General features: G+C 38.9%; 1 protein-coding gene across 2 annotated transcripts in view; it reads left to right on the forward strand.

Moving 5' to 3' along the window:
• Positions 1–22,278, forward strand: part of LOC144692649 (potassium channel subfamily T member 2) — a 794,243-nt gene extending 771,965 nt beyond the window's left edge. For both annotated transcript variants that reach the window (XM_078561726.1, XM_078561725.1), the window contains 2 exons: positions 17,856–17,940; positions 21,598–22,278. In XM_078561726.1, the coding sequence (XP_078417852.1) occupies positions 17,856–17,940; positions 21,598–21,715 (203 nt within the window). In that variant the 3' untranslated portion in view covers positions 21,716–22,278. The remainder of the gene's footprint in view (positions 1–17,855; positions 17,941–21,597) is intronic.
• Positions 22,279–22,602: the final 324 nt, after the last annotated feature.

The raw sequence follows: 22,602 nt of genomic DNA on the forward strand, positions 1-22,602 counted from the left end.
TGCATGAATGCAGCTCCCTTTTAAGATAGGTAGACTGCCTTTAAGAGATCCAGGCTAGCTGTGCTTTGTGCTGGCTTTGCATGCTGCTGGAACCCCTACTGAACTTGCAGCCAGTCAGCAGCACACATCACATAGAACTGCACTCTATAATCACCGAAATGAGCAGGGAGCACAAAGTTTGCATGTGGCCTACCTCAGTGCGACCAGGCATGGGATAATCGCACATTGCTAACCCTTTGGCAGTAAGTGGGTTTTACCGAATATGTCTCCAGAGTCTTTTTGATACAAAGAGTGTTTGGACATACATGGATGTGTGTGAGCACCCCAAGAGTTATCCAAAGAGGCAATAAGAGAGGATGCAGAGAGTTCGAGACGTATGTGCAATGTAAGCTAGATACAGACCGACATTAACATGCATAGGAACAGTGGTAGGCCATTAAGTCCCTCCAGCCTGCTTCATCATTTATTTAGATCGTGGCTGATATTCAAGTACTTTTTGGACATACAAGAAGTTTCCCTGAGAATATAAGAAGTGAAGTTTGAACCAGATCTCTTTCAAAATATAGCTGCCAATGTAGAAGATAGATCCACCCAGGAACAATCAAAAAGGAACAGATATCACAGATAGCTGAAGATGGAGGTGCCATTCCAGCAGGCTGACACCATCATCTTGGAGGAAGAGGAATAACTCAATTAACTCTACTATGCGGAGGTTGTATAAGTGTCTTAAATTATTGATAAAGCTTCGAGCATGTCTGCAGTAAGTTAAACTAATTAGGCTGCTAATATATCCAATCAGCTTACGATCAAATGTGCTGAATTGTCAAGGCTATAAGGAGCCTAACCATAATCTAATCTCACCAGCTTTATATAAATTATATCTTAAGAAAACTTGCATTACGGAAAGCCTAGTAAGCTAACAACCTCAGTTATTTTCGGTTAGATCAATCCCACCTATCCACCTTCTAACTATATCCCTCAATCCGTTCCAGAAACCAATCTAATTGTATATTGACCCCAAATGATGGTCTGTTTAAATTGAATACCTGGTGCATGATTCCACAAATCCATTGGCCTTTGGATAAAGAAATCCTGCCTGACATGACCTTTTACTTCTAACTTTTTTATACCTTATGTCCTCCGGTATTTAAAATATTCAGCAGAATGAACAACTTTCCTGGATCAACCACTTCAATTTCCTTCAAAATCTGAAAAAATACAATTAGGTCATCTTGAAACCTTCTCTTTTCCCAAAAGAAAATCAGCCCAACATCTTAAGCCTCTCTGTGACTTAAATTGTTGATACCCAGAATCCTTTCTGTAATGACTCAAGGGCAATTATATCTCTTTTAAGATAGTGAACAATATAACTTCAGTATAAAATGACTAAATATTTTTAAAGCAACAATAGTAAGTGCAGAAATAAAATGAAATGAAGTCCAATGCTTTTTGCATTCGTGCAATAAAATTATAGGTATGAAATATAAATATGTATCCTTAAATAATGGAAAATGTCATCTCATACAGAATTATCCAACATCTGTTTAGACACCTTAAAATTACAGGGGTAGTTGTTCATTGGTTAATGGGACTAAAGAAAAGCTATGGATACAGCTACACTGATTTATTATGTAAAATATTTTGAATGTGAAAACTTTAAGATAATTCATGCAGATACAAATTATACACTCAAGGAAAAATTTGGGTTAGCAAAGATGAATGGCAGGTTTAGATGTGGAATGGAATGAAGAGATATACCATGGTGATAGCTTTTCAGAAAACATAGTTCTCAAGTTTAGACATTTACTGAGACCCATTTCTTTTGTATGTCATGGTAACTGCATGAAGCCTTCAAAGCACATTTGCCTGCTGCTAAGAGGCTCACTCATTAATAAAACCTATTTATAGAAAAATTCTCATGATTACATTTATAAAAATTCTTTCATGTACCATTATGGTCCAAAACACTAGTTCAGGAATACAAGCACGGTAATGTTCTCATTTTAAAATCCTGCCCTTTTTATTAATAAACAGAATGAAACTCTATGAACGCGCACTGTATCATGTGTGTTTCTGACCTTGGGCTGTCAGAAAGTTTTCAAACTATTTTGTGATGGTAATTTTAAAACGCTAAAGATGAGGACGGAGTTACTGTACAGGGCATTGGTCTTACCTGTCGGTCAGCATCCATAATTTTTATTTTGTCCTTTTTATGATGCAATTACATTCAAGCAGCTTACACAAAATTTTAATAAGGATTCTCAAACATGGTACCTTATTTCCCTTTCACCTTTTTACCCTTAATTGGAAATGTGCAGATCACTAATTGAGGCATGCTTAGTGAGCATCTTACTCAGGAGATTTACTGTGATTGATGTGGTGTAGGAATTCATTTGGGTCCTGTCTAATTGCTGAATCTTCCTTTTAAATCTGATTCATTACCCTGGGAAAACCATGGTGCTTTCTGACTGCAACATAATTTCCAGAATAATGCAGTAGTATTAGTTGTCATAGAGTTTTGATGCCTTGTAAGCTATTTATGCTAATTAGAACAATGAACATCTATTTCAAATGATTCGAGGACTCATTTTGCTATCTATTATTACTTTATATATGATAGTAGAACTGAAAGGACTAACAGCAGATATAGCTTTTGTTCTGTTTTAGTACTTTGATATCCACAGAGGTTAAGTATAGTGAGGATAACATGCAATGTAATCTGGCCTTTTACTTACAAGGTTGAAGGCTGTCTAACTAATTATATTATAGACACAAGGATTATTCTGATCCATCGTGTTAGTAAAGTAAAATATAAATTACATGGATATCATCATAAACAATTGATATTTCGCCCTTATTTTTTAATGTATTTTGTGCCAAATATGGACTTGAAATAGTTTTTCTGATTTAATGTTCACTGCCCAACTAATTTGCTACTGGGCATTTACTGACTTTTTCATCTTATCTATTTGAGTTGGATTTGAATCCTGTCCCTAGAAGATAAAGGACGCAATCCTAATTTACTGGCTCCTAGAATTTTAGTTTTTGTTGCAGAATGACAGTATAAGCTGCTTATTTCACCAACATTCACCTCACTAAACCAGGGTTAGCAGTGACTATATCATGCTACAGTACCTTCCAGTGTAGGGAACCTTTAAGCATAGACTGTAGATGTAATGCGTGTACTTGCATTTTGCATTCATAAGCTTCAGTAACAGTACAACCTACTACATGACACTGATATAGTTCTCTAAAATAAAATGTATTGGCAACATTGGAAGAGTGCACAATTAAGATGCAAAATTGATTGTTTTATAACCACTAATTACGAACAAAATTCCTCTGTTTGAGTGAGCTGTCATGGGATTTTGTGCAGACACGTGCATAACAAGGCACTGTAATTGTGTATTTGCCTATGTAACTATCATTGCTATAGAAATTAGTTAATTGAATCCCAGTTGATGTCATTTTCAATTTGCCAGCCCAAGAAACAACAGACAGCATGCTGACGAATTCACGTCAATTTAGTTTTACATATAGAAGTATTTAAGGTGGACAGTTTTGTATAAAAAACCTAGTGACTACTTTAATTGTAATGAGAAGAAGGAAAATAAATTCTGCTCATAGATGTTAGCTAGACTTTTTGATGGAAGGTAGGCTTGTATGGATGAAATCAATGTTATGTTGACAAAATAACTTTAGGAGAAGTTAATCCATGCAAGATTATTTTGAGCACCATACCTTGTTTCACCCTTCTTGTTTCCCCTTTAAAATCTTCTCACTCTATTGCTCATCCAAGCCCCACCCAAGATTCTCATTGAATATTCCTCAATCCTTTATTCCCTGTGTCCCTGCCCTGAGTGACTTTCAATGTCCAACTCTTTGCTCTTGCTCCTCTAATTTCACTGCCCTTCTGACTTATTTTAATCTCTCACTCTACATAAACATTCGTACTCTTATTTAACACCAGTCCCTTCACCTTTCCAACTTCTGTGTCCTTGTTGTAAGGTGTTGGGCACAGTTTAGCAGGTCCTATTAAGGTATTCGTAGTCTTAGGTAGTTCATCAGTAGGTATTTCTTAACTACTAGAAACTATATATACAGGTACAGTAAAGGTCCAAGCTAGGAAATGCTTGCTTCTACACATGGCTCTGTCCAACATTACACTGACCCCTAGGTGTGGTCGTGTGAACTCTTCCATCACTGTGTGGGCAGTACTGTACTCAGTCCCATGTCCCTTTATGTGCCAGACCCTTATACGACATCCCCTTACTCCCATTATCTCAGTCACAGGAAAGAGATTCCTAACTCCCAGACACTTAAATTAGAACTTTCAAATTCCAACTGTCTAGTCTTCGGTCCTCCTTTTTCCACTATACTTTTGCAATTGTCAGTGTGCTCAATCACATTCTCACCTCTGCATTTGATGCCATTATCCCTAGCAAAGCTGATACTCCCTCCCAACCTGGTTGCTGCCCCTGTCTGCTGCCATCACCTTTCCTGAATTAAGCTAAGAGATGCAGACATCAAAGTTTATGGGTTTAGTAATTCATCTCCAGATCTGGCTGGATGTCATTGAGCACAATCAGGTCCTGCTTTCCTCTGCCAAAAATGTTTTTGTTATTCAATCTCGAATTATAGCCTCCTTCTGTGCTGTAGCCATTCTATGATATGAGTCTCATTACTAATAATCTTTTAGGAAACTGTAGAGACCTTAAAGAGGGAACAGGCTTTGTATGATTTTTAATTCCACTTTTAACTGTACTTTCTCAGAACAGTGTTATTTTTAATAGGAAGTTTATCAAAGTTCCAGCTTTTGAATTCATTTTCCTGACATGGCTGGCATTTTTTGATAATCCCTACATGCTTTTGAGAAGGTGGTGGTGAGCCGTCTCCTTGAACCACTCTACCCTATGTGGTGATGGTGTTCCCACCAAGCTGTTCGACCGGTACTCTCAGGATTTTGATACAGCAATGATGAAGAAATGGCAATATATTCCAAGTCGGATGGCCATGTGACTTGGAGATGATGATACTCCTGTGCGCTTGCTGCCCTTGTCCTTCTAGGTATTTGAGATTGTGGGTTTGGAAGATACTTTTGATAAAGCCTTGACAGTTGCTGCAGTGCACTTCTCCCTATTCCGGGATCATCGTAGAATACAACGATTCCCGACTTCTTTTTTCCACTGCCAGCCACCCACTTCATCCCTCTTTCTTGTCTCTTCTATCCCCCCGCCTCCCCCCACAACAAGTACAAGAAGCACATGGACTTCTTTGCCACTAAGATTGCAACCACCTGTCCAGCTTCCTCTGCTGCTTCCCTCCCTTCCCCTAGCAAACAAAACCAAGATTCCCTCTGCCCTAGCCCTGAACCCAAATATTCCTTTTAACTTTCTATTATCTTCCCATATTGTCCTCTCTAAGCTCAATGACGAGACCTGCCTGGTGCTGTCTTGATGCTATTTCTTTGAAACTGCTGACCACTCAACTTATCCTCCTGGCCCCTGGGTTGGCTGATTTTAAATAGTTCTTCCACACCAGATACTGTCCCTTTCAAATCTGCTGTCAGCAGTCCTCTCTTCAAGAAAACACCCTTGTGCTTGCAAACTACCACCCCATCTCCAATGTCCCTTTCTGCCCAAAGTCTTTGAATGTGTCATAACCTCTCAATCCATATTCATTCTCCTCTCAGCTCTACATTTGAACCTCGCCAATCAGGTTTCCACCCCTACCACAGCTTTGAAACATTTCTAATCAAAGACACAAATGACACCCTTTATGACAGTTCTAGTGATATTGTTGTGCTATCTATATGTAACACAAATGAGGTACGTGGATTCTATTTACTTGAGGGTCTCTGGTGGGTTTATTTACAGATAAGCACAAGCAATAGAGCAATCTCTAGACATGTCTAGCGTACCACAGTGCAGAGAGAGACCATGTCTCCTGGTCATATGATGACATACAGGTACCTAGCTCAGCTGCCTGTTGAGCTTCTTAAAGGGACATCACTCTTAAAACAATATTACAACTTCCCCTTTTTTTCTAAAGATAAATCTTGTATTTTACAAGTGAGACACATAGACACTGAGTAATAGCAAACTTAGCTATACAGAGATAGGGATTGTAAGCTTTACAAGGACAGAAATAATGATTGTAAAACTTATGAGTTTGGAAGGCTAGGAGCCCATATATCATTTCAGTGTTTTGACAACTCTTCCAGATCTTGTTATGGAGTAATGATCTGGAGATGTGGGTTTTACCCTTGGCTGTTTTTGATTTGCAGTTGTGATGTCAGTGTGTTGGTTGTTGTCCTGTAGTTCTATCCAATAATTATTGTCTGGTGTGTTCTTTCATATTGGTTATGCACAATTGGCATCTTGTGCATTTCTCTTAGCTGGCTTCTGTTCCTCCTCAACGTTGCTCCATTGGATGTTGTGACTTCGTAGACCTGGGCTCACTGCACACTTTGGATACCTCTATGGGTAACCATGTTCCCATTGTGGGGTGTGCGACCCTGGCCTTTTGTCCTATGGGTAGCTGAGGTAGTTCCACACCTGCCAGTCATGCATCATCTTCATCTTCTCTTGTTTTTCGAGAAGTGCGATGGCTTGGCAAGATCGTTCACACCTGCCTTCCAAACATGATCTCTGCTGGCGATGGTAAACCCAGATCCAGAGGTGTAGCTCGGAGGTGTAACATGGCAACACAAAAATCTTGTTTTGTTCTCCTGCACTTCAGGATAAGTGATGTGACGGTGTGGACCATCTGCCTGGCAAGACCGTTAGATCGGGGGTAGTGTGGTGAGGCCATCACATGGTTCATGCCCCATCTGGCACATATGTCCCTGAAACGTCTGCCCGTATACTGTGGCCCATTGTCCGAAATAATTTCAGCAAGTGCACTGAACAGACTGAATATTGCATCCAATGTGTCAGCCATGGACACACTTGCCTGCCTGACAGTTGGAAAATTAGAGAAGTAATCGGTGACTAAGATAAAGTCGTCTCCATTTATGGTAAATAGATCGGTGGCGATTTTGGACCAAGGAACCGGCGGAACCTCATGAGAGTGTAGAGGTTCTTTACATTGCTATGGCTGGTGGTTCCTGCTTGCCTCACACATCCTCACTAACATGTCAATGTCACCGCTAACCCCTGGCCAATAGACGGTATCACGTGCCAATCGTCTTGTCAGCTCTATGCCCATATGTCCTTGGTGTAGTTGTGACAATATGTCCTGTCGGAGAACTTCCAGCACAAGTACTTTGCAACTCTACAATCAGGTTTCCACCCCTACCACAGCATTGAAACAGTCCTAATCAAAGACACAAATGACGTCCTATATGACTGTGATATTAGTGCACACACCCTATTATTCTCAATCTGTCTGCAACTTTTGACAAAGTTGACCACACCTGTCCTCCATTGTCCAGCTGGGTGGCCTGGTTTCATTCTTATCTATCAAATTGTAGCTTGAGAGTGAACTGCAATGGTTCTCTTCCTGTCCCCACACTGTTAACCAGGAGTTTCACAGGATCAATCCTTGCCCCCTTCGCATTTCTCCAAAAACATGATGTTAGGTTTCACACACATGCTGATTGCACCTAGATCTACCTCACCAACACCTCAGTCCCTTTACTGCATTTTTGTTGTCAGATTGTCAGTGTGCTTGTTTGCCATTCAGTCCTGGAAGAATCGCTATTTCCATGAACTAAATATTGGAAAGACCAAAGTCATTGTCTCAGGTCTCTGCCACAAACTCCATTCCCTCTCCACCAATTCCATTCCCCTCCTTGGCCTTTCTCTATCTCAACTTCACTGTTCTCTTTGTAACCTCCTCCAGAATTCCTCATAACAACTCTAAATTCTTGTACATACCTGACTTGCTTGTCCTCACCATTAGCAGCTGTGCCTTTAACTGACTAGCTCCTAAGCATTGGAATTCCCTCCTTAAACTTCTCTATCCCTCAACCTCACTCTGCTGCTTTAAAATTTACCTTTTAACCAAACTTTTAGCCATCTATCCTAATATCTATCTCTTCGATTCAGTATCAATTTTTGTCTCGTTACACTTTTGTTATGCAATTTGGAATGTTTTTTTATGTTAAAGGTCCTACATAGATGTAATCCATTGTTGTTGTAACAAATGCCAAAAAGGTAGGGAAAGTACCTGCCGAGGCATCCAAGACTGTCCATATTTTGATGGAGTAAGCAGTGAATTTTTCAATCATCCACCAGAAACCTGAGAAAACAGAGTATGCTGCACAGCTCTGGAATAGAGTGTTTTAATTCTTCTTGAAATCAGTGTTGAAAATGCACAATTTCAAGGTAAGCTGAGTATTTACTGTAACCGAATTTATATTCTCTGTTTTTCATTTCATCAGACTGTCAGCAATGTTCACTCAACCAGTTTCTAATATAATGGAGTTCTGCTGTGGCAAACAAGATTTTGCTGTCAAAGAGTTGCACCACACTGCAGTGTCATCACATCCTAACTAGGTTTTCCAGCCCTTCACTGTCAATGCATTTTGATCAGTTTATTTTGAGAATGCCATGCTTTTGCATATCTTTTCCAGACGTTGCCATAGCAGGCATTATATCTGGTCTGGCAAAATCGAAGGAAGGGTAGGAGAAATGAACAAGGAAATTATAGACCTTTCAGTTTAACGTCTGTTGTGAGGAAGTTATTATTCTCCATGGGAAACTAAATTGGATAGCCCTTGAAAACAGCCATGGGGACAGCAGTTCCTCTTGCCTGTTCAAGGAAGATCCTTGAAGATCAACTCATTTTAGTAAAGGCAGCAGGAAATTTATTACAGTCTCCACCACTTAATACTGCCACACTTTTCGTGAGCAGCCACCTGTATAGGGAAAATGGTGCTGGTCAATTAAAGGTGATGCTTCGAACATGTTAAGTATGCTGGCTACTTTGGACACTGTCTGCATTTATTTGAAAGGATTATTCTGACAGTCCTGCTTCATTCCATGTCAGTTCAAAAATCATAGATTAGAGACAATATTGCACTATGATTAGTTTATCATGAAGTAATCATGGGGACAGAGCTGGAATCCAGTCATCCACTTACTTCCTTCTGCATTCCCATTTTCTCTGTGTCTCTAAAAGATGATACTTTGTTTGGATCAGGAATTGACTTTGGATCACCCCACGACAGACATACCAGAATCCATCTCTTAATCACCAAGACAAAGGGAATGCTGTAAATCTTCTGCAGGGACATTTTCCTGAGCAGTGAGGAGGTCTTGCAAATTGTGGTGACTATTCTTGTTAATACTTTTGACCACTCTATTATGGCTTTACTGTCCAATACTTATAGTGGACTAATTGCCTAAACACCAACAAAGGGATGGAGATTATACTATTGAGCCTAGATCTCGCTTTGACCAATGGCTAGAACAGCCAAGGATAGCAACACAGTGAATGGTAATCTGCTTGCAAATCCCAGTTTTTCCACTTAATGATGATAAAGGGATTGCAAACAGCTTGAGGTCTTTACCTGAAGGGTTATTTGTAGACTTGGCAATTAACATGTCAAGTTACTGCAGAGCAGCAATCAAATAAACAAATAGAATTCTGAACCATATTGCTGAATCAGTAGAACATAAATAATTTGCCGTCATGCTCCTCAGTGTACAGTGATGTGGTTAGAATGAACCATTAGTGCTATGAGCAATGTTGATATTGGAAGACTTTCATGCCCTAGAACCAAAGTAGAGAAGAGCATCAAAGCTCATCTCTAGTGTCAGAGGATTGAATTACGAGGAATGTTTGGAGATGTTTGAGCTTTTCAGCCTTGAACAAAAGCATCTAATAAGAAACTTCAATAGACATACACAGGATAGTAAACCATATAGAAAAGATAATTATGGAGCTTTAAGGAAACCTTAACAGGATTGTTAGGTGAGTGCTGAACTCATTACATATGTCAAAAGCGAACTGAACTAGTTCCTATCTGGAGCAAACACCACAGTATACAAAATGTTGGGATACTTAGCAATATAAACTCTGGTTAATGTGGTCTCTTGGGTTAGTTTGATAGCCTCAAATTTGTTTTACCTAAATTGACCTTAGGTTTTTGATCTGTTTCTTTTGCCTCTCCCAGGAGATTATGTGGCACCTGGTGTCAGAGCTGTTGTGAATAATAGGCTTGTGGAGCCTGCTCAATGTACCAGCTGGTTCCTATCTATTATTTATGTACATGGGCATGACTAGGAAAGAATGACACTATTGTATAAAAGAAATAAAGACATGGATTTATATATCACCTCCACAATCTTAGGATGTCCCAAAGCACTTTTGAAGAATACTCACTGTTGTAGGAAACATAGCAGCCAATTTGTGCACAGCAAGGCCCATTGGATAGTAATGTGATAATGGGCAGATAGACTGTTTTCAGTGATGTTGGCTCAGGGATAAATGTTGGCTAGAACACCAAGAAGACCTATTCTGCTCCTCCTCAAGTAGTGCTGCGGGATCTCTCAACATCCACCTGAAAGGGCCCGGTTTAATATTTCTTCTAAAAGGCAGCACCTGCAGCAGCACTACCTCAGTACTGCACTTGAGTCCCAGTCTAGATGATATGCTTAAGTCTGGAGTGGAACCTGAACCCAAAATCTCCTGACTCAGAGGTGAAAGTGCTCACACTGAGCCACAGCTTATGCAATGTTTATGCAAAACTAAGAACGGAATCCATGACAATAAAATGGCCCAATTATGCCCTAGCCTTGGACCCAGTTTCATCTGAGGCTTGCACTTGTTCAAGACTCCCTTTGCATCATGACAGATGAACAAATAATATGAAATTAAATTTTTGAAAAAAAATAAGAATAGAATGTATGACTTTAATTGGTGTTGAAATAAAAACGGGACAATGTTGGAAGTATACATCAGGTTAGTGAGCATCTGGAAGGAGAAAAAATAGGTTGTTGCCCAATATTACTGAATTAAATTTTCAGACCAGGAGGTTACAAAATGCCTTGCAGGAAAGCAAGGCATTGTTCTTGAAGTTTGCACTAAGATTTGTTACAAGTATAATTGAAGAAAGCATTTTCATTTATCTCGTGCTTTCACATGTCCATGATGGTACCATGCAGCTATAGAATCACTTTAAATGTGCAGTCACTGTTGCATGTAGGCAAACGTAGTGACAAAATTGGGCACTCGAAACTCCCATAAAAGCAATGAGATGAGTCATCACGCAATCCATTTTGCTGCTGTTATCTTTCAGTTCTCTAGTCTGAACATTCACTTGCACAACTTAAGACTTTTAAATATGGCCTACATTTTCCTCTCAGCATTGGCTGTTGGTGGGTTGAGTCTGTTCTCAGTTGGTGTCTGGGAGTGGGTTGGGGGCAGTGGGGAGGCAGGCTGATGTTTGGGGTAAAGATTTTTCATCAGAACACAATTCTGGTGATTGAACCCATATATTCTTTCTGTACTTGGAATTGACGGTACTGTTGTATTTTGCTTTCATTTTCAGTTTGAATTTCAAATCTGCTGCATATGCAGCTTACTTTTCTGTTGTTTCTCCTTATTACACATCTATTCATTTGTTCTCCCATGTCTCCAAACGCCCACACGCAAACACACAAAATGGGAAACTTTTGTCCTTTTTATGTCTCTGCACTGTTAAATCTTTTATATCATCTAATACTTTTCTACAAAGCAATTTGTAGCTCATTTAACCCATCTCCCTCTTTCTATAATTGACATATCTTCTAATTCTTTCCCACCTCCATCCCTTTTTTATCGAATCCTACACCACAGGAGGCTGCTCAGCCCATCATTCAAGTGCTGACTCTTTGAAAGAGCTATAGTGCCACTCCCCTGTACTTTACCCAAAGCCTTGCAAATTTTTCTTGTTCAAGTATTTATCAAATTCCCTTTTAAAATTTATTGTTGAATCTTCTCACCGTCCTCCCAAACCATATATTTCAATCATAAAATATTGCCACATAACAATATTTCTCCTCATCTCCTCTCTGGTCCTTTTGCCAATTATCTTGAATCCGTGTCCTCTGGCTACCAACCCACACACCAGAGGAAACAGTTTCTCCTTACTTCTATCAAAATCCCTCATAATTTTGAACCTCGATCAACTCTGCTTTTGACCTTTTCTGCTTTAAGGCGAAAGATGCCCGCTTCTCCAGTCTTTTCACATAACTGAAGTCCTTCACCTTTCTTCTTGACATTTTTCTAATTTTATCCGCTTCTCCTTCTTTCAGCCTTCAGTTCTGATGAAGGGTCATGCATGTGAAATATCAATTACCTACCTTTCTCTGTACAGATGCTGACTGGGGGCAGCTGCCACTTTCCAGAATTTACAGTTTTTCCTCTTTAGAATGCCCAACAGGTTGTTTGATTCAGGACTCCACTAATCAAACGGTGCATCTTTTGGAAGGGCAGCGATGACAACTTTAATTCGAAGAAGTGTGAACGACGTTTTTTACCCTACCGTTTGACATTGGAGATATGTTGGTCTGTAGACTGCAAGCCAGGTGCTTTGACCCACAGATGCTGAAAATACTCATTGACCTGAAATATTCACTCCCATTTCCTTTCTCCTCAGATGCTGCCTGACCTCCTGAGGGTCTCCAGCACTTTTTTGCTTTGACATGTAGGACAGCTAGCAATCTCAATACTCAATCCAATTATGCTTCATCACCTAGCTTATGCAAGAACCGAGCAGGATGAAAAGTAATATTCGATCAGCTGGTGTCATTGTCAAAGTGCTCCTTTGCATATTTGAGGCTGGTTTTGATTGACAGCATAATTGTGTTAAACCCAAGTAAAGACAGAAGGAAGTAACCCAAATTGCAACACTGTCACTGCAAACCTGATCAATTGAAGATTGGACTACAGGCCATGAATAAAATTGATTGATCATAGCTACAGTATTGAATTCTTCACAGCAGTGTCACTTTCTAAAGTGACCACCAGTTAATCAGTAGAAAAGGGGTGCAAACAAAGCTGCCTTTCACTTCGGTATGGTTTGTCTGAACCTGATAATACATGTTCTTAATCATCATAATTTCAACCTACCTTTCCAATATTGAGAAGGAGCTTTCCTAAAAGGATAAAGTAGTCTTTGTCCATTGCCAGAATTACTCACTAAATACATTTCACACCAATGAAATCCTAGTGCTCCCTGTGCTTAAAAAGTACTTAAAAAAGTTCCCATATCCCACATATTCCACTTTAAGCAGGGTCATTGGTGCCACATGCTAGGGGATGAACATTTAAAATTTCATGTACGTTGAGAACTTGAATTCAAGCAAGAGATCAAAGGCTTTAATTTGTTCAGTACTGTTCTGTGAAAGAAACTCCGCCAACTTTCTGCTTTAGAACTAGCGGGTATGTAAAAGTGTTCCTACGAATACAGAAACATATATCTTTCCTAAAATTTAAGGTATGTACAATGTCAGTTGTTATTTGTAAGAATAAACAAGCAGCACAAGCAATTTTGAGGTTTTTGTTTTGCAATGCTTGTTTGTTACTGCCTTAAATTCAACTAGCTGCATGGTTTCAGGAAAACGTGGCATGTTCAGTAAGTTACATTTTGGGTCATTGAACACTAGACACAAAACTATTTTACCCAATTAAGGATTTCAGCTGCAGGCATCACTTAAAGCATTGATAACTTTTACAAAGGGCACATTTTGTATTTACTGTTTAAAGGCTGAACAAACTTGCACTACAGTGATATGCATCTGAACACTAATTCATTGCAAAATACTCAAAAATAATCTCCCACTAGGCCTGACAAATACTTCCTGACTCACCATCATTCTAAAAAAACGAATGAGCTTGCTTTGATAACGACTTTACTGCTGTCAGTTAGTCTGACTGCCTACTTAACAAACAGTCTACCATACTGAAACCTTTGGGATATTTCCTGCTATATAATTTATGAGCTTTGTTTGCCTTTGAGAATCAGTGATACTTGATTCTTATCAAAAAATACTCTGCCTATTAAAAAGAAAATATATAGCATTTGGTAGCTTGTTAAAAATCAAAACCCTTCAATTTTTTTAAAGACATCTGCTGGAGAATTGTACAGAAACAGAGTGTATTTCTCTCACCATACATGGGAAGCAATTGTTTCTTCTTGAGGTATCTTTTGCCACCTTTATAGCCAGCTTGTGGCCAGTAAGAATGCTATAATACCTCGCAGGTAATTGGGGATTCGAAATGACACATTCCCTTTCTTTTCTATTAATTTAAGTTCCTAGTGCAGCTTTGAAGAAAAAAATCCATTTTGTCTTTTTTAAGAAGGTCATTTGTAGTTTAGTTCATTCATGGGATGGCTTTCTGTATGGTGGGTGCTATTTGTTGTCTACAGGAACATTTGGGCCGATATAAATCAGGTTGTGAGATGATGACTGGAGTGTAAACTGCACTAGGAAACTGATTGTCACCTTCTGCCACATATATTTAATAAACATTGCCGTGCTTTTTTTTGTATTTTCAGAATTCAAATTTCTATTGAGTTTTAAGATTATTAGCTCATTATTGCCAAGAAGGCTCATGTTGCAATTTATTTATAAACACTTCATGTTGCAGATTTTCAAGGTTGATCATCAAAAGAGGAAAAGCAGTTTACTGATTCCCAAAGGATGGTGTGATGACATTAATTGCAATAACCTCATTATCTGCCTGCTTGCCTAAGCTGCGTAACAAATGATGATTGCTGTTGAAGAAGAATATTTGAATAAAATTCAGACCATAGATTGGGAGTGTGCAAAAATTATGCCATACAAATTCAAAGTTAGGATTTAATGAATTTAATGAGGCTAAAGTTTGAGCGTGGAATAGCTTCCAGTAGACTGTCACAGATGGAGATACCGGATGGCCAAGACTTTCAGTTTATATCAGTCAAAACCAGGGACATCTCTCGCTAAACAGTTGGAGTCTTAAAACAAGGTACTTTACATTGTAGAAGAGAATTGCAGGGCATTTGCACAATAACTAGCAATGGTAGGTCTGACATTATGATTATAGTGTGAATGCAGCCTGGATCCAGCCTGTGCATCAGAATGGGTTCGAGCTCTGTCCCCATGAATAACACTATAAACTTGGCAACAGTGTGAAACAGTTTTAGCTCTAAACCAAAGCTATCACTGGAGTTTTTAGACTCCCACTATAGTATAAGGGTATCTGGCATAGCAAGGGTTAATGTGGGACTACCCACAGTGTGATTTAAAGAGGCACATGACCTGAGACTAGAGTCAATTGCGGACTGGACAGAGACCTGTGTAGAAGCAAGCTCGGAGTTAGCTCAGAACCTCTTTGTGAGGCTTACTGAACATACAACACCCACTAATATGTAACATTGGACCACCAGGAAAATAGACAGTATGCACTGTCGAAACTATTCCAAACACACTCTTAGTCACTATCACTGCAAAAAATACATAGAAACCACTAGCGTATCACTGAAAAAAAATGCATTTTATATGTAATGAATAAATCAGGTGGGTGTAAGATGAGCAACCAATTCACTAATGCCAGCTTTACACTACTATCAAAAACTAATTTCACCTCTTATTTTTTTTAGTTCAGATTGTTGTCTAACATTTGAAGATTATTGTTTTTTGTCTCAGTGCTGATTTTAATGCAAACTTTATATTGACTATATCTTTTTAATAGTAGAACCTGAATATTCTGTTGGTATAACTGTGGCCATAAGAAAGGTACTAACTGAAAAACAAAGCAAAACATTAAAAGTTCTCGCTTGTATTTATTTACCACCTTTCATAACCCTATGACGTCCCAAAGTGCTTTAAAATTTACTGTAGTGCAGTCCAGCAGATTAAAACATGTTTATAAAATGTTTACCATCCTCTTGGCAGAAATGTAATCCTGTTGACATTAAAATAAGAATTTTTTGTATGAATTTACCTTGCTTTTATCTGATGTACTTTGAAGTAAAACAGCCAATATCACTTATTTTCATCTGAACACTAAGATTGATTCTACCAGTTTTATTGAAGTAACAAAGCTTATATTACAGATATAGCAGAGGTGGCTTGTGTGAATAGCGCTGTTAACATGACTCGTATATTTTTTGCTGAGGCCCTACAGCAGGGTGGCTTCATCAGGAGATCCTTTGCTCAAAGGTAGATGACAGCTTGACCTTTGTTGAAGAGGATGCTGGGAATGTATTAAATGGGATTTAGGGAATTGCTTGCATATGTATTGAACAACACAAGGCAGTAGGAAAGGTCAAAGGAAAGGTTGCAAAACAGTTTGTCGTCAACAGATTGGGATACCACAAACATTACAGCAGATTTTAACGTATGTAATGAATTGCAGTGGTTTATGACAACATATTCCATTCTACGTAACCTTTTAATCTGGGTAATATAACCACAAACATTCAATCCTAAACTTGCTTTGGAGGTTAAAAGGCTTTACTGTAGCCAGAGCATGTAATGAATACCTAATGTCTGTATATACAATATGGAATCCGGTTTCCTCCAGATTCATTCTTCCATCTACAGGACCTAGGACGTCTAAAAATACATAGAAATTAAATGAGTTCTCTATAAAGTTCATCCACAGATGGGTTCTATGAAAGAGGGTAAATAAAGAAGATTTGTGTTTCATTCAGTGTAAATAAGTGAGTATTTAACTTAGTTAATGAATTTATAATTCATGAATCTGCAGTGTGATATTTCTTGACCTGACTGAAGCACAAATGAGATGTGGCTGATGATCAGCACTGATCAACAACACAGGGGGATAACATAGGGGAAGATTTTCCCCTTGTCAGGTGGGCACACAGTGGGTGGGCCCGCTTACCGTAAGGTAACCGTACATGCGCCAAATGTAGGGTTGACGGGCAGGGAAAAAAATCATTTTAATTAATTTATTAATGGGCTTAACAGCCCTCTTAATTGTCAGCAGACATGCTGCCGACTCCCGCACATTCCCGCCAACCGAAATATCGCATGTGTGCAATGACTTTGGGGTGCTCGCCCATGGTCATCATGCGCTATTTCATGCTCATGTGTGCTGGGCGCGCACCCGTACACCGAGCTGGAAATCCAGCCCATAAACTGCTGGTCATAACACTTTACTCAGAATGGAGAGAAGGTGATCTGGGTCGGGGGAATGAATATATGTCATTGTTCAGATTCCAGTTTCTTTTTAACAAAAGATGTGGTTACCCCAAAAAATGGAAATGATCAATTTAATTATTTACTGTTTATTTATGAGGGACTGTAATTTTAAGAATAAATTTGTTCCTTAGTACTTAATGGTCACTTTGATTAGAAAACAATGGTTAGAAAACATTCCTCTTATCAAAACATCTTCTTTAGCTGTAATACATTAATAGAAATATGAAATAATTTGAAGTACCTTTTTCCATTTTGTGTCAATGTATAGCAGCTACACAATAAAGTTAATTTATTTTTAAGTTTCCTATACTGTACAGTGGTCTATGTAAATGCCTTGGGAGCAACTTAATTTGATACTGGCTTTTTTTAAATTTGTTATTGTGATATGAGCAATGTTGGTAAGGCTACATTTGTCATCCATCGCTGTTTCCCCTTGAATTGTTTGATTCCTTTGATCTGGATGGTAATGGTATTAGGTAGAGAATTTCTGGATGATGACGCAGCGATGATGAAGGAACGATAATATCTGCCCAGTTCAGGATGTTGAGGGGAATTTGGAGGTATTGATACTCCCACAACATTGTAGCTCCTCTCCTTTTGAGTGGTAGAGGTGGCAAAGGGGCAGGAATATACTGTTGAGTTAAGGACACAGGGGCATTGCTTACCTTGACCAGCACATGTGACTGCCAATGTCCTTCCTTTTTTTTTTAGATGAAATGAACGATCACCAGAACACGCTATCATATATTCTCATCAATCCTTCGCCAGATATAAGACTGGAACTAAATGATGTTGTGTAAGTATTACATTTTTTTCCCCGGATATTAGATGGCATACCAACAGTTTCCAGCCAATCAACTTTGAGCTGAAAGCTATAAGAGAGTTGCAGAATTTGTTAGGGTGCCAGAGGGCAAACTCTGGCTCATTCTCTGGTCCAGTTCATGTTCTAGAAAAATCATGCAGTACACAACAATTCTCAAGTTCATGTCTTCCTAGAATCATAGCATGATTACAGCACAGAAGTGTCTGCATTTGAGTACCTTTTAGCCCATCGAATCTGTGCGGGCTCTCTGCAAGAGCTATTTAGCTAGTCCCGCTGACCTGCCCTTGCCCCGGGCCTTTAGCCCTGCAATTTATTTTCCCTTCAGATGCTTATCCAATATCCTTTTGAAAGCCACAGTTGCTATGGCCTCCACCACACTCCCAGGCAGTGCATTTCAGGTCCTAACCACATGCTGGGCAAAAACGTTTTTTCTCATGTCATCTTTTGGTTCTTTTGCCAAATCTGCATACCTCTGGTTCTTGACCCTTCCGCCAATAGGAACAATTTCTCCCTATCTACTCTCATGATGCACCGTGGTTTTGAACATCTCTATTTAATCTCCTCTCCACCTTTTCTTCTCCAAGGAGAACAACCCCAGATTTTCCAACATAAAATTAAAACAGAAAATGCAGGTCTGGCAGCATCTGTGGAGAGAGAGAAACAGAGTTAACGTTTCAAGTCCAATATGATTCTTCTTTGGAACTGGAGCTTTTTCCAGCATTTTCTGTTTTTATTTCAGATTTCCAGCATCCGCAGTATTTTGCTTTACCTTCCAGATTTTTCCAAACTTTCCAGGTAACCAAAGTCCCTCTTCCCTGGAACCTCATGACGTTTTTCCTGCATCCTCTCTAAAGCCTTCACATCCTTCCTAAAGTTGGTGCCCAGAATTGGACAAAATAGTCCAGTTGAGGCTGAACCACTGTTTTATAAAGATTCATCATAACTTCCTTGTTTTGGTACCCTGTGCCTTTATTTATAAAGCCCATGTGCTTTTTTAACCACTTTCTCAACCTGCCCTGCCGCCTTCAACAACTTGTGCACATATATCACAGATTCACAGAATTGTTCCAGTGCAGAGGGAGGCCATTCAGCCCATCCTGTCTGTACTGGCTCTCCAAGTGTCCTTCCCCTGCCTTCTCCCCATAACCCTGCACATTCCTTAATAACAGTCTAATTCCCTTTTGAATGCTTCAATTAAACCTGCTTCCACCACACTTTCAGGTAGTGCATTCCAGACCTTAACCATTCACTGCAAGAAAACATTTTTTCTCATATCGTTTTTGCTTCTTTTGCTAATTACTTTAAATCTGTGCCCTTTTGTTCTCGATCCTTTCACGAGAGGAAACCGTTTCTCCCTCCCTATCTACTCTATCCAGAATCCTCATGATATTGAATAGCTCTATCAAATTTCCTCTCAGTCTTCTTTTCTCCAAGGAAAACAGTCCCAACTTTTCCAATGCATCTTCATATTTGTAGTTCCTCATCTCTGGAACCATTCTCGTGAATCTTTTCTGCACTTTCTCCAATGCCCACAGGTGTATTCCTGCACCTACTTTAGAATTGTGCCCTTTAGTTTCTATTATCTCTCCTTGGTCTTGCTACCAAAACACATCTTTTCTCATTTCTCCATGTTAAATTCCACCTGCCTGCCCATTTCACTAGCCTGTCCACATCCTCTTGGAGTCCATCACTATCCTCCTCACAGTTCATAATATTCCAAGTTTTGTGTCATCTCCAATTTCGCTTTGCGCCCTGTAGACCCAATTCAAAGTCATTAATATATAACAACAGAGCAATGATCCTACTGTATACATTCCTTAAGCCTGAAAAGCTATTCACGGCTACTCCCTGTACTCTGTTTCCTGTCACTCATTCAATTTTGTACCCATGCTCCCATTGTCTCTTTTATTCCATGGGCTTCAATTTTTTTGACAAATCTATTATATGGCACTTTATCAAATACCTTTTGGAAGTCCATTTGCACCACATCAACTCATTTCCCTGATCAACCCTCTGTTACCTCAATCAAAAAGTTCAATCAAGTTAAACACAATTTGCCTTTAACAAATCCATGCTTGTTCTCCTTAATTAATCCACACTTGTCCAAGCGATTTTAATTTTGTCCCAGATTATTGTTTCTAAAAGGTTTCACACCGCTGAGGTTAAAATGACTACTGTGCAGTTGCTGAATTTATCCTCACACCCTTTCTTGAACAAGGATACAGCATTTGCAATTCCCTAGTCCCCTGGCATTAGTCCCCGTACCTAAGGAACTAGAGGGGTTGGAAGATTATGACTAGTAACTCCACAATTTCCACCCTTACTTCCCTTAGTATCCTTGGATGCATCCCATTCAGTAGAGGTGACTTAACAACTTTTAAGTACAGCCAGCCTTTCTATTACTCCCTCTTTATCAATTTTTAGCCCATCTAGCATCTCAACTACCTCCTCATTCACTATGACTTCAGCAGCATTTCTTCCTTGTAAAGACAGATACAAAATACTCATTTAGTACCTCAGTCAAACCTGCTGCCTCCATGTTCAAATCCCCTTTTTGGTCCCTAATCAGTCCCAACACTCCTCACACTTAGCATTTATTATTTATATGGAAGAGTTTTGTATTACCTTTCATGCTATCTGCCAGTCTCTTTTCACACTCTCTCTTTGTCTCTCTTATTTTCTTCTTCACGTCTGAATTTTCTGTATTCAGCCTGCTCTCACTTCTATAATTAACCTGACTTTGCTCATTTTATTTCTGTTTCATCTTACTCTCTATCTCTTTCATTATCCGGGGAGCTCTGCCTTTGGTTGCTCTCCCTTTCTCCCTTGTGGGTACGCACCTCGACTATACTTGAACTTTATACTTTTCTTTAAAGGCAGCCTATTGTTCCGTCAGTCTTCCCTATCAATCTTTGATTGCAAGTTACCCACTGAAATTGGCCACTACTAATGTGGAAGTCTGGTGAAATAGCCAAGGAAATTCATCTGCTTTACCACTTCTGGAATATGAGTTCAGTTTAAAATGCTGACATTCATGGAGCAGTTTTTAATCCAGTAATTAAAGCAATGAATTACAGGATTTTTTTGAAAATGGTCTTTTGAAATGCTAGAGTTTTAGAATTGAATTATTCAGACTTTGAGAAATGATTGCAAACTGATCTGAACAAATTTATTAAGAATTTTTATGGGTCTTTTCAGAATGGGTCTCTTCAGAAAGAGCTTATCCTAAAAGCTAAACATGATATAACTTCATCATATTAATATTTTTATTAGAAAGAAAGGAATTAAAAAGTCAGCCATGTCCTCCTGTTACTATACATTACCTTGTTCCATAAAACATAGTATTACAAAGTTTTGATTGATTTCAGTCTAGATCAAATAAAGATCTCAATTATATTGTTTAATATAATTCAGCATCATGAACAAGGAGGTGTGCATTATTAATCAATGCTAAACTTAATTTGTGCATGAATAGTAAATGTTAAAGTAACCTTCAAATTCTACATGATATAAGGCATTAGCAGTTTGAATTTTATAGCTTTTTTCCTGTTTGAGTATTTCCCTCAATCTGTCCTTTTTATTCCTTGCCTCTTTTTCAATTAATTTTATCATTTTCTTTTGTGTCTTCAGCTACCTGATCCGCCCTGATCCACTGGCTTACGTCCCAAACAGTAAACCCAGTCTCAAGATCAGTGTCTGTAACAATAGTGGGGGTGGACAGGACACAAAGGATGACACCCAGCTTTAATTAATCGCTCGATGCTCTGTAGAAAACGCCTCAACAAAAGTTTCCACAAAAAGTATTACGGCTTTCAGCATTACATTAAGAAACTGGCTAAGAAACATGTTTGTTTCTTATGGTTGTGATAGGAAATTGTTGAAAACACTGTAGCCGTGACTAAATCAAGCAAACAATGTATGGCATTATGCAGAGCCGATCAATCTGACTCACCGATGAAGTCACAGAACGATTGAAGTAAGCTTGGAGCTTTTCGTCAGTACCTAGCCTGTTATCGTATCATTATGGTCCTGTTTCTTAAAATGTCATTATTAATTTTGCAAATGAACATAATAGAGAGGAAATGCATTGAAATGACTTCCACTTACAGCTATCCATCTGTTGCAGGTTTATTATAGTCTAACAGCTAATTAGTCCTCAATTAATGTACACTGAGAATATAATTCCGTTAATGGGGTGGGGTGGGGGGAGAAGGAGGTTTACTGGAAGTCAATTAAGTATTAACATTCTTTTGTACTCAAAGGTTAATTTATAAATAATTCCACAGATATAAGTAAATTAAAATATAACTGAAAGATACAGGTTTCTGTATTTTGGCCTGTTTTACATGTACCAAAACAGTTGTTCTTTGATTGATCAAATTGCAAAAAAGACATCATTTTAGACCAGTGAACATCTGTTGGACCTTGCCAAAATATAATGGGGCCCACAATCCTTTAGTAACATAGGAAAAAAAGTGTTTTGAAGCTTCTGGAAGGTTGAATACCAGTTTCTGCAATCCCAGCCCGTCACCTTTGCATTTGCTAAAATTAACCTTTTATTATCTAAACATCCACCCCCTCCCCCCGACCATTACTGACTCTGACACCAAGGACACACAGACCTATGTACTGTCA

Source organism: Cetorhinus maximus, chromosome 17, assembly GCF_964194155.1.
Source record: "Cetorhinus maximus chromosome 17, sCetMax3.hap1.1, whole genome shotgun sequence".
NCBI lineage: Eukaryota > Metazoa > Chordata > Chondrichthyes > Lamniformes > Cetorhinidae > Cetorhinus > Cetorhinus maximus.